General features: G+C 53.0%; 1 protein-coding gene across 1 annotated transcript; it reads right to left on the bottom strand.

Annotated features, from left to right (window-relative positions):
* Positions 1-3013: 3013 nt before the first annotated feature.
* SH2D4A (SH2 domain containing 4A) lies at positions 3014-12991 on the bottom strand. The gene is made up of 9 exons (XM_082050652.1): positions 12708-12991; positions 11907-12066; positions 11025-11178; positions 8987-9052; positions 8201-8336; positions 6063-6279; positions 5372-5502; positions 4366-4586; positions 3014-3906 (listed from the first exon to the last, which is right to left on the bottom strand). Exons 1-9 carry the CDS (start codon positions 12880-12882, stop codon positions 3814-3816), a joined length of 1353 nt encoding a protein of 450 aa, XP_081906778.1. The 5' UTR covers positions 12883-12991; the 3' UTR covers positions 3014-3813.
* Between the last annotated feature and the right edge of the window lie 99 nt (positions 12992-13090).

Here is a 13090-nt window from a genome sequence, read left to right as displayed (position 1 = left end):
ATGATGCAGAAATGCCGTAAGGTTGTTGAACAAATGCTTGTTCTTTCTGGGGAAAGAGCACCAAAAGCAAAGAGGAATCACGGTTTGTCTCTGCTTTGCAATGCCGTCAGTATCTCAAGATTTATTTTTAAATGAAGTTGGTTTTGCTTAGGGATTATTTTGTCATACTTCAGGTTTTGTACTTCTAGCCTTACTAGGACACAGTGCAGCCTTCCAAAGTGTGGGAAAGGCTCTGCAGGTGGGTGTTCGTGGGGATGGGAGCTGGTTCAGACATGTGAAGTGCTTGTTGTGCGCAGCCGGGGCGCTGGAGGAGCCGCGTCGCCCCGCTGGGCAGAGACGGGACGCATCTCGACCCGAGTGCCGATTCAACAGCAGCGCGTCAGGCACCAGAGCTTGCTGGCTTCAGACCAAAGTATTCCTTCAAAACCAAATCCAGAGCATAGCAACCTTGTTGTAATTAACAAATCTTTGTGGTGGATTACTGGACCCTGCAAGTTCTCTTATGATAATTATAGGTGCATTCTAAAAATTAGCCTCCTTCTCAATACTTGTTTTCAATTGCCTAAAACTGTTGAAAGCAGTTACTCTGCTCTTAAAAAGCTTTTTTTAAAAAAAAAAATCCTGACTACTGTTTATCATTTTAATATTAACTAGCGACAAAATGCGTGGGCTTGGAAATCCCGTTTGCTTATCTACATGCTGTGGTCACTTTGTTTTATAGCTTCAGCCTAATTCAGGGCAGTCTGAAAACAGATTCTGATTTGGTTTTTGGCTTGTAAGAGCAGGGGAAAGAAATCAGCGAGATTGGAGTGAGCGCTGAGCAGCAAACGCTGTGTGGTGCTGCAGTGGGCAGCAGGAGAGCGGAACGCTCTGGGGGAGCAGAGATGGGGCTGCTCCCAGCGCCTCCTCCCGTGGCACGTGTTTCCTTGTGTTTCTTTTGTTGGATGCGAGTGGTCTGTGTTGTCCTTCCCTTGCAAGTCGCCAAATGTCCCAAAACGCTGCAAAAATGCAAAAGGATCTGATGGAAAAAGAACTCTGAAAAAAAAAACAAACATAACCAAACCATCCCCAGATCCATCACTTACCATTGGAACTTCAGCAATAACACAAGAAGGTCTGCCAAAGAGCTTTTTCTTCCCGGAATTCATGGTGAATTGTTCACAAATGGCTTTGTATTGATGGTGATAATGTGTTTGTGCTGGGGAGCCAGGCATGGCTGGTTGAACAGCTGAGCTGCTCCAGGGTGAGAGTTTTCCTACAGTCCCGCTTAAGCTGCGTTGGAAACTGGGTGATGTGTATTACAAAAGTCCCGTGCTCTGGACTTGCCACACGCCCAGCCTTACCTGTTTCCCATGATGGTTTTTAGTACCTTCTCTTAGGTTTGCCCTGAGAAAGTTAATGTAAGTTGGAGGTTGGCCCCACTTGCAGAGCAGAGCTTGACAGATCTCCAGAGGTCATTTCAAACTGTGTTAGTCTCGAACTTCAAATACGAGGCATGCGGGAATTCAACACGCTGGGTACCTTAGCAAGCACATCATCCAGCCCCTGCCAGAGTTCCACTGCGAGAGGGGGAAGATGCTGCACTGTGTCTGTGAGCCAAGCAGAGCTGGAGCAGCATCGCTGCTGCTTTGATTTGGCTGTGATTTCTGTGTGGGCGGTTGCACCTCTGGCTGAGGGCACGTGGCAAACCGCTGTGTCCTTCCAGCTGTCACGGTCTCTCAGCGAGCCGCCTCCAGGTGTGCAGCAGCCATGAGGAAGGGCTCCATGGAGCAACCCTCCCGAGACACGAAGCCGGCGTCCCTGCGCCACGGGCTCTCTGCCACCGCGCTCTGGAGCCATGGAGGAGCCCGTCTCCAGGGCCCTGTGCTGCTGACGGTGCAGTCATCTGCATGTGTAGGTATAACGCTTCAAGTTTCATCCCCCACAGCAGAGCAGTGAAGCTCGGGGTGTTTAAAAACCTGGAGCGCAATTTCTTCAAAGATGTGGGGTAGGTGTGAGCTTCCCCAGGGCAACGCTTGCAAATAAGTAGTTGTAATTTAAAGGGATGTGAAGCTACCGGTTCCACTATAGATCTCAGAGATAAAACCCATCGTGTCGCACAGTCCTGCTGTGTCCGTGCCAGGTCAGCCTGCAGCCGTATTTCTGCAAGTGAATGCTGTGATTTTTTTTAAAGGAGACTTTGTGTGCTGTCTGTACCTGCCCACAGGTACACGAAGAACACGGTGATTTGTCTCCAGCAGGACCACAGCAGTGGCACATTCTTCACACGGGAACGGGCGCCAGCGTTCCTCTAGCACTGCGGATCTGAATGACCATTAATTCTGGACATATTTTTCCAAAGAAACGGGGAAGGAAGGATTTTTTTTCTCCTACGAATGATGTAGCACTCCCTTCCAAGGTTGTTGCCGATCATGTTGAACATCTCTCTCTGATACGCGTGATACGGTGCGCAAGTGGCTCCAGAAGTCGTTTGCCCTGCCGGAGTGGTGTTTATTTTGGAGTCTCACTTTACATTGAAGCTTTATGTGGAGCAAGCTAAACCTGCTCTAACTGGAGTGCAGCCGTCCCCTCCTTCCTCAGCTGGAAACCACCTCTCAGCCTAGTTGTACATTTTAAGGCCAGATGCTTATAACAATGTCTTTTAATCTGTATTCTGCAAAGCACGGATTAACGTCATCTTTAAAGACTTCCTCCAGTTAAGCAGAGTAGCCCCGGTCCATCGGGAGAACAACTGGAACAAGGTGGGGGCTTGTGCGCTGTTTGGGGATTGCATCTCTGAAAAATGGTGTTAGCAGGTTGGCACCACCACCCTCAGCTTGAACTGAGGGAGTCTGGCTGAGGATGAACTTGTGCGACTCCATCCAGCCTCCCCCCAATATTCTGAATTATGTCTGTAAAGAGCAGCGTAACAGATACTAAAGGAGAATGTAACCTTGAAGGAAAAACTTCTGTGTTAAAGTTTACACCAGATGCATCTCAGTAATCAGGACACGACTTGGAAAATAGTGTTCTTTACTGGCAAACGCTCTTCTGGAAACTGTCCTAATACTGATACAGGTGCTGCTTTTTACATTGCTTTAGGCTTTGTGCATGTTTTAAAGTCTTTCAAACAAGTTCCCACATCCCTGCCCCCCTCCCTTTCAAAACATCAATCCCTCTCTGTGCAGAGAGGCCGGTGTGGGATTTAAACACAGGTTAAAAGAGTGAGGATCTATATTCGGGAGTTAAAGGACTTGGGGGGGGAAAAAAGGCACTTTCCATGCAAATCCCTCTTCACACAGAGCACCTTTCCCTGGAAGGCACCAAGGGTGTGCTCGGATGTTTGGCTTGAACATCCTTGGCTCCGAGGGTACAGCATTTCACAGGATTAAGCTTCACGTGATACAAATGACTCTGTCAAGAGCGATTCACCTCTGAGCTGTTTGTGCCGTCGGGAAGGTGCGATCTCTGTTCTGCGGATACGGATCTGTTTCCCAGAGGGCACACAGCTTTGCGTTCGAGAACAAAAGGCAGCTCGAGCACACAAGTCCCCCAGCAAATCTGCGGAAACCCACGGAAAATACAAGGCAGCATCTCCCTGTTCAATGAATTGCTTCTTCCGACCTCCGCGACGCATCCCGGTGCTTTGCAGCTCGCCAGGCTCAATTCGGTTGATCCGACAAGCCCCCGACGGGGCTCGTCCCCCTGCCGGTTTGCTGTGAAGGATGTAACAGAGGCCCTTAGGGCAGCTGTTTCAGGCAGACGTCAGCAGCTCTGCTTCGAAGCTCAGTCTTTGTGAACGCGGGCCGGGGCTGCACGGCGGGACGGGTGCGCTCACTCAAAGAGAGACATGTAATCTGGCTCTTGGTCCTGTTGGCCGCACGGGTAAAGCAGCAGCTCCTTCCCCAAGGAAGTGATGGGTTCGTCCTGTTGGCAGAGGATGTGATTAACTCCCAGCTTTCAAACAGCCCAGGGTACAGCCCATCCATCGCAACACCGCTGCTCTTGCGTTTTCTGCTCACCCAGCTCACCAGGATCCCACAAGCACGGAGCCAATTGAACACAAAAAGGGGCCTGCGTGGGTGCGCTGTCACCTCTCACCTTATCAGCTCTTCTACTAAATAGCAGGTAGTGACTCGAGCCCCGTGTGGCGGGTGTTGAGGGGGGGTGATTGCGGTCTAAGATGTCTGAGATATGTTAGGTTGTCTGAGTTGTGCCCATCAGGCTGGCGTGCCCCTCTGGAGCAGCACACTGGGTACCTGGCAGTAGCTAGAACGGGTTTAGTTATCTACTTTAAAGCAACAGAATCTATTCTTTCTTACTTTTAAGTGTCCCGAGGCCATTAAACCGATGCTAATGCTAATGAATGCATTGCTAGATGTTCACCTTATGGTAGTCCACGAGGTCGGCCAGTGTTGAGTGCTGCAGCTGGTCCACCCCAAGGAAGCTGTAGGAGTCGCTGGAGGCATCGATGAGGAAGTGTTTGCAGCCCTCCCCGCACCGGTACGAGAGCACGTAGCCTTTGATTTTCTCGCTGACCCGCACCAGAAAGCTCCCCGGCGCTGTTCTGTTCAGCAGCTCCTCTGCTTTCGTCGAGGTGAGGATACCTGTTCAAAGCCAAAACGTGCCACTGAAGGGAAAAGAGCACTTGTGCAGGGCTGGATGGAGCGGTTCTCACAAGAAAGCTCTATTGCTCTAAAGCCATGGCACTTCCACCCATGGCGTGGTTCCTTGGCCAGGAGGAACATCACTGCCATTGCCGGTAACAGACCGTGGCCTCGTGGGCTGCTCTGAAAGCCCAGTATAAGAGGATAACGCTTCCTTTGCTGCAGGCTGGGATCTGAGGGGTTTGCACAGCAAGGGAGATGGATGGGATCATGATGACCCATTAGAAATGGGACAAAAAGGTGATGGACAATGAGTGTGTATGGAGGGAGAATCATAGAACCATACAAGAATAGAACGGTTTGGGTTGGAAAGGACCTCCCCAGTGCCCCCCCTGCCATGAGCAGGGACATGGGCACCAGCTCAGGGTGCTCAGAGCCCCGTGCAGCCTGGCCTGGGAGGTCTCCAGGGACTGGCCCCGAGGATGAGTGGGATGAGGTGATGACATGTGCCCAAATCTGTCGCCATGTGGTCCAAACAGTTACCAGGGTGACAGTGCATCCAGTACAGGTGTGGCACAGATTATTTTGGGGACCTGGTCTCTGTTCTAGCAATATAGCTTGTCCTCTGTAATGCTAGAGTAACTTAAACTAGGTTAATACATAATTAAGCCGGAAAACTTAGCCACCTTCCAGAAGCTCCTGGCCCAGCCTGTGTCCGCACCGCAGCCACATTAGAGAAACTACTCCTAAGGCATTGGGCTGGGGCAGAAGCCCCCAGGACTCACCGTGGAACCAAGGTGCTATTGTGTCCGTGCTTTTCTGGTAGCCAGCTCGGAGCGGGAATTGCTCCTCTTTGAACCACCTGATGATGCTTTCTTCGGTGGAATTGGAGATGGTCCTCTGGATTCCCTCTTTTCTGTTAGAAAAGACCATGGTTTGGGCATCAAGCACAAATGACAACTTCTGAGTCCTTGGCAGCACTTGTCTTTCTGTCGGGGTGTTAAGAACAGCCCTGAACAGGAGGTTGATGCTAGTGCAGCCATCAACAAGGGTACGTGGTTTTCAGTGGACACTTAACAAAGATGATGTAGAAAGAATCATAGAATCACAGGAGAGTTTGGGTTGGAGGGACGTTCCCAGCTCCCCAGTGCCACCCTGCCATGACAGGGCCATCGTCACCAGCTCAGGGTGCTCAGAGCCCCGTCCAGCCTGGCCTGGGATGTCTCAGGGATGGTTCATCCACCCCCTCTCTGGGTACCTGGGCCAGGCTCTCACCACCCTCAGGGCAACAATTCCTTCCTCATGTCCAGCCTGAATCTCCCTCCCTTAGTTTAAAACCCTGAACCCCTTGGCTCTGTATTTTTTCCCTGCAGAGTGTTTTCTCCATGCAAGGAGGAGAACAAACCTTTCCCGTCTCACCCATCCCACGCTGGAGCAGGAGCACCCCAACCCTCCTCTCCTCAGGGGTGTCCGTACCTGATGGCTCTCCCGTTGGCCGTGGCAGGGGGTAGAACTTTAGGTTTCGGGGGGAGCGGCGGGTACAGGAGCGGGCGCCGGTGCCCCGCGGTGCCGGCGCGGGGGGTCTCTGCCGGCCTCCCGCGGTGGGCGCCCTGCAGCGACAGCCGCCGGTAGTCGTCCCGGGCTTGCCGTGCGAGGGACCGTCTCTTCTCGTCCGCCGCCTTGGATCTCCGCACTGCAACAGACACAACGAGCAGGTGAGTGTTCAGCGGGGCTGCCCTTGGCCATCCCCTGTTCGCTGGAGCTGAGGAATAACCTGTTCCACCGGGTGAAAGGTGCGCTTGTCTCCCACCGCTTCTGGGCATCTGCTGCCTAACAGGGCCTGGTTATTATTCCATCAAGTGTAAAAAATCTGGGTTCCTTCTGGGCACCATGTCCCTTTGTACTTAAAGACTATTTTTTGTGGTGTTTCGCTGCTAATTCTTGGTTTCAGACACATGTTTCTGCAGTGCCCTTTCTGTGAGCAGGGGTGGAGAGGGCAGAATCACACAGAATCACAGAATGGACTGGGTTGGAAAAGCCCTCAGAGCTCATCCAGTCCAACCCTTGATCCAGCTCCAGTCCATTGACCAGATCATGGCACTGAGTGCCATGTCCAATCTCAGTTTAAAAACCTCCAGGGCCGGTGAGTCCAGCACCTCCCTGGGCAGCCATTCCAATGCCTGACCACTCTCTCTGCACAGAATTGCTTTCTCATCTCCAGCCTCAATTTCCCCTGGCAGAGTTGAAGCCCATGGCCCCTTGTCCTATTGCTGATGCCTGGGAGAAGAGCCCAATCCCCACCTGGCTGGAACTGCCCTTCAGGTAGTTCTAGAGAGTGCTGAGCTCAGCTCTAAGCCTCCTCTTCTCCAGACTAAACAACCCCGGCTCCCTCAGCCTCTCCCCATAGGGCTTGTGCTCAGTGAATCTGCTGGAGTGACCCCACATCGATCCTCTGAGGGATCTGAAAGCGCTGATGGGTTTTGAGCGTGGGAGGGAGACTCGCTGGGACTGTCACGGAAAGCGGGGAACCCGGCTGGGGGTTTTCTTGCTGGAAAACTGCCATGATTCTCTAGGTTACAAGCGTTCAGTCGCTCATCCTGGTCTGTCTGTGTTAGGCGAGTTCTTCCCTTGCTTTTGTAATCAACCTCAGATATTTTAATTGTTTTGTTTAATCGGTAAGAAAAACAAAACCCCTGGCCGAAAGCAGAAACAATTGGTAGCACAGCATTGCCATCTACTGAGCAGCGGGGGAGCAACTGGGAAAAACTTCAATACTTAGGAAGGATTAATATTTTGCTGCAGCAACAGATGCTGCTCTGCGGCTTGTAGTTCTTGCTGTTTTCCTTCCTATCACTGGGGTTAATTACATGAGGCGGTGCCGCACGGACCGTGTTGGGCTGACGGGGAAGCGGGGGCGTCCTCACTTCTGTTTCATGCAGCCTCTTTTCTCATGTTTTCACGTTCTTTCCAAGGTCTCTGATCAGCCCGCCCTGCGTTGTGCAGAAAGGAGCTTCGCCCCAGCCTTGCACTGACCCTTCTGCACAGAACTGAGTTGAGTCAAGCAGCAAAACCCTCCCCGCTCGTTTCTGAAGCCCAAAAAGGACCACGTTCACTCCAGCAAAAGGAGTTTGCCTCCAACCAAACGGTTTTGAAATTGCCCCATCACCCTTGTCCTCATGGGCAATGGTTACCGCAGAGTCCCACAAAAAGACAGCGTCTGGTTTAAAATGAGTTATCTGGGCTATATTTGTGTGGTTCCTACTTGTTGCTTGTTTTAATAGAGCGCCTGAGGCTCGCCACACAGACCCACGCTGCTTGGTCTTGTTCTTAATATTTCAAACTATAATATTCCAAATAAAAACCAGCTTGAGCAAAATATAGAAAAGAGTGAAAATGGGAAATGTTTACAAATAGTCATGTTTCCTGCAGGGAAAATCGTCCATTTCCCTGCCCAGCTCTAGCGCCAGTGTGAACTCAGCGATATTTCTGACAGCGCAGCGCTGTATTTTTGGCAGTGCTCGCCACCCACCCGCCAAATATCCCGTTCCAGTGTCCATGTTTGACCCCCCAGGGTCTCTCTATCCCCCCAGGAGAAGCTCGTTGGAAGCTCTTACGGGATTCCTGCCACTCGGGCTCGTTCTCGTCGGGTTTCTGGGGCGTCCCGTGGCTCCCGGTGCCGGGCTGGCTCTGCGGCGGCTCCTGGGGGGCCGGGGGCTCTTCTGCTGAACTTCTCCTCTCTGCCTCCTTCACCTGTGAAAGAAACGGTGTGTGCAGTGATTTCTCCCAGGTTAGTTTTAGCCCCGCTCTTTAGCTAGTCTTACAATACCAAAAATGTTGTTATTTATTGTGAATACCTCCGATTTCAACAACATACAGACCCTCTTTCTTTCCAGCAGGTTATAACAAAGGAAGGGAAAACAAATCTACCAGAAACCACAGGGAGCATGTCCTGGCTGCCAGGCTGACCTGCTTTGTGTCACCTCCACGTTGTCCCACCATGCGTGAGGAGCGTGGCAACGCGGGAGGAGACCAGTCCAAGAGGTGAGGATGTTCTTAGAGTCATAGAATGTCCTGAGCTGGAAGGACCCACAGATCATGGAGTCCAACTCCTGTCCCTGCACTGACAACCCCACAGGTCACCCCGTGTGTCTGAGGATGTTGTCCAGTCTCCTCTTGAACACTGTCACGTTGGGGCTGTGACACCTCCCTGGGGAGCCTGTTCAGTGTCCAGCACCTCTGGGGGAAGAACCTTTTCCTCATGTCCAACTGACCCTCTCTGGCACATCATCTGCCATTCCCTTGGGTTCTTGGGTCAGACGAGGCTCTGGGGCTGACTGGGGCTGTGGGATGAAGCCTGGAACCCCCTCGAGCCATTAGGAACATCCTGGGTTGCCACTGACCTGCTGGATGCCGTGCTTCCTCAGGTGGCAGTCGGCCAGCATCTGGTGGACATCCCTGGCTTCCCTCTGGGAGGAGGAGAAGAGCGGTGAGAAATGAATGCTGCTCAGACAGCCCCAACCGCAGAATCATGGAATCATTTGGTTGGAAGACACCTCCAAGATCAAGTCCAACTGTTACCCCAATCCTATCACTACCCCATGTCCTGAGAACCTCATGTCCGTCTGTCCAGCCCTCCAGGGATGGTGACTCCAGCACTGCCCTGGGCAGCCTGTTCCAATGCCCCACAGCCCTTTGGGGAAGAAATTGTTCCCACATCTAACCTCAACCTCCCCTGGCGCAACTTGAGCTGATAAGGTCTCCCCTCAGCTCCTGTTCTCCAGCTGAACCCCCAGGTCCCTCAGCCGCTCCCATCACACTTGTGCTCCAGCCCCTCACCAGCTCCGTTCCCTTCTCTCCACTTGCTCCAGCACCTCAAGCCCTTTCTTGGTGTGAGGGGCCCAAAACTGACCCCAGGATTTGAGGTTTGGCCTCCCCAGGTCCCAGCACAGGACGGTCACTGCCCTGGTCCTGCTGGCCACGCCAGTGCTGGCACCAGCCAGGATGCTGGTGGCCACCTTGGCCCCGGATCCTTTTCCTCCTGACAGCTTTCCAGCCAGCTTTTCCTCCTGACAGCTTTCCCCAAGCCTCTAGCATTCGTGGCGTTGTTGTGACCCAAGCGCAGGTTCTTCGCTCCCGACCCATCTAGGAGCAGCTGTCACCAGCCCAGCCTCAAAAGACAAAGGGTTGGCCTTGTCTTGGAGCCATCTCCCCATTGAACCCCACTTGCCTCCCACGGCGCAGCGAGTAACGAGTTAATCATACTGCGCTGCTCGCCAAGGACACCCTGTGTTTTATCTTCATCATCCGCTTGGCTAATATTTAATACGAACGTGGCTTTCCAACTTCCCCCTCTCTTGGCTGGGGAACCAGGACCTTCAGATGTGTGTGAAGCAGCTTGTTTTGGCAGAGCAGCCCCCTCCCCGCTGCAGGCAGAGCACAGCGCCCCGTCCCTCGCGCTGAATGGGAACCAGGGCTCGGAGGAAGCACCATAGTGAGGGAGGGGAGAAAAATACCCTTTGCAGGCCTAGAAAATGCAAGAGGGGTCTTAGGTCTGGATCCCTCCTAATAGCAAAAGCCTGAGAAACCTGGGAAAAACCACTAATAATACAACAAAAGAAATTACTAGCAGTATAATGTCAGAAAACAAAAGTAATGTGTACAAACAGCCTCTATTTCCATGTGCAAGGCTTGGAGAAGGGGTCAGGTTTTTGGTGGTGGTGGGATTTTTGGTTGGTGGGGGGTTATTTATTTATTTTTTTTTGTTAGTTGTGACTAATAGTTTCCTTTGAAAAGAAAAAACAACAAAATCTCCCCCACAGTTGCTCAACTTGAGCAAACAGCACTAAGAAAAGCCCCGTGTGACTCAGCCGCTCTCGATAAAGGAGACAGAGCCACTCCAAATCTCCGGTATTTTGGCACCAGGGGCGCTTTGCCAAAACCCAACCTTCGGTTATGCTGCTTTTTATACTGAAATATGCAGCGGGTGTGTAATAAAAGAATATACGCCCATCCGAGCCAGCAGCAACAGGCTGAGCGCAAACTCTGCTGTGTGAGCTGGGCTTCTCCGGTTCAGCTGACAGGATGCTCAGCAAAGCACACACGGTAGTGACTGCGTTGGGAGCTCCCTGGGCTGTCGAGGCCATCAGCTATTTTCTAACTATTTTAAAAGATGGCAACAAAAATTTTTTTAAAAAGAAAAAAGGGAAGAGAAAATATGTGGATGCTGGGAAAATTATCTTTTTTTTTTTTTAATAAGTAGGCGGTTTTCTCGAGGGCTGTGGCATATCTTGGGGAGCCCTAAGAGCCGGGCTGCTGCCCAGCGCGGGCGGGCGACCCGGCTGCTGCCCGTGAAGCAGAGGAATCAAAGGTAACTTCTCTGTTGGTACAGATCTCAGAGCACATATCTCCGATAGGGATGGAAAAAAGGGGAAAAACTACCTTTGGGAGCTCCTGGGGTTTCCCTGTGGTAGCAGCAGCGTTTTTTCTCCCCTTTTCCTTCTTTTCCTCCACGGTGCTACTTTTATTGCCATGAAGATCTGTCTCACCCAGGACTCCTGGTTGTAGCAACCGTGTTATGGAAGAGTCGATCTCTCTAAAACCAAAGAGAAAGAGGATTTCGGAAGCTGAGGGCGTCGCTTTCTGCTCCCCAAGCGCATGAAGCGGCATGTGTGCCGGCAGCGGTCGCATCTCCCCATCAGGTAGGGCGGAATAATTAACGTGATGAGTGGCGGTGAGTAACTGTCATCGTGCTGCGCGCGGGCAGCTGAATCAGAGCCAGCCCAGCGCCTCACCTGCCGCCGTAACAGAGTTGGCATTTCCTGGGGTTTGCAGAGGGTCCAGTGCTGGGGTGATATCCTGGGGGGGCTTGATGAGCAAATCATAGAGTAGTTTGGGTTGGAGGGACGTTCCCAGCTCCCCATTTCCCCCCTGCCATGACAGGGCCATCGTCACCAGCTCAGGGTGCTCAGAGCCCCGTCCGGCCTGGCCTGGGATGTCTCAGGGATGGTTCACCCACCACCTCTCTGGGTACCTGGGCCAGGCTCTCACCACCCTCATGGCAAACAATTCCTTTTCCTCAGGTCTCTGCCAGCGTTGTGCACACCCCCAGAAACCAACCTCCACCTGCACCTTCTGCCTGCGACTCCGCTGGCACAGCGACCACCACGGCCCCTGCGGAGCACACTGGGGTCTCCAGAAACGCCTTCCCCGCCTCACCTGCCCGCCCGTCCCGCTCACCTGCCCGCCCGTCCCGCTCACCTGCCCGCCCGTCCCGCTCACCTGCCCGCCCGTCCCGCTCACCTGCCCGCCCGTCCCGCTCACCTGCCCTCCTGGCCGCGCTCCCTCGCCAGCCGCTTCGCCCTTTCCGCCTGGATCTCTTCGCAGATGGCCGCGTAGGGTTTGTCTGAAGGATGCTCGCCCATCACCCAGACCCAGACGTCGTTGTCGGCGCCCAGTTTCCACGTCACCGACTTCCCGCTGCCTGGGAAAGAAGCAGCTTCTGTGGCAAATGCTCCGTACGGGGTCTGCATCCCTCCTGCCGTCCCCTCCCGGCTGCTGCCCATGACAGAGCCTCTCCAAAAGCAGCTGGATGTGGGGAAAGCTCGGCCAGGATCCTGCTTCACTGCCCATTTAGTGTCATGGTGGGTGAAGGAGACATTTCTGAGTCCGAGGGCAGGGAAGGAGGCTCGCCGCTGTTTTCTCTCTTGCTTTAATTCCTCTGAGGTCGGGACAGCGGGAGGAGAGCGCTGCCTTCCTCAGGTCCCGGACACTGCGGGGTCCCAACGAGGGACTTGGGTCTGGAGGCACAACGGGACCTCCCTGCAGGTCCAGTGCCTCAGGACAGACACTCAAGCCCGTAGTTATTTTATAGACAGTTACTTATATAGCTATTTATAGACAGATTCCAAGACCAAATTTAGTGGGAACTTAATGAGACGCATCTCCTGGGGGCAAGGAAGCCCTGTCTGCCCAGCCAGGGGAGCGGGGCAACTTGAGCAAGGACAGACGTGCCATTTGCAAATACAACTGTGGTGTGTTCCTGGGAGAAGAACAGACTCTAAGGCCACATGATCTCGTACCCCCGGGAGCAGCCGGCTGTCCAGAGGCAGAGCAGACACTCACCTTTTCTTGGCGGTGGCTTCTCGGCTGGAGCTTTGTTGGCGGCCGCTTCTCTTTCCTCCCAGCGCCTGATCTGCTCCTGCCTCATCTTGAAGAACAGGATCTGCTTCTGCTCCTCGCTGAGCTCCGCCAGCAGCTCGGGGTCGATGTACATCTCCGATAGGATCTGTTTCAGCATGGCTGCGGCTCGCAGGTACCCACGTTGGCGGCGACGATCTCCGGCGCTCAGATCCGCTCTGACGAGAACAGGTCCCTGGGAGCCCGGGGCAGGAATGCAGGCGTGCCAGGGTAATTATACGCCTTTTTTTTTTTTTAGCTCAGACTTCCTGCGCAGACCAAAAAAAAAGTAAATAAGTATCTTAAAACTTGCTATTAAGATTCCTGGA

Source organism: Streptopelia decaocto (assembly GCF_964273445.1).
Source record: "Streptopelia decaocto genome assembly, chromosome: 4".
Classification (NCBI taxonomy): Eukaryota; Metazoa; Chordata; class Aves; order Columbiformes; family Columbidae; genus Streptopelia; species Streptopelia decaocto.
The sequence above is the reverse complement of the archived record's forward strand: the minus strand, read 5'-3'. Positions and strand labels throughout refer to the sequence as shown.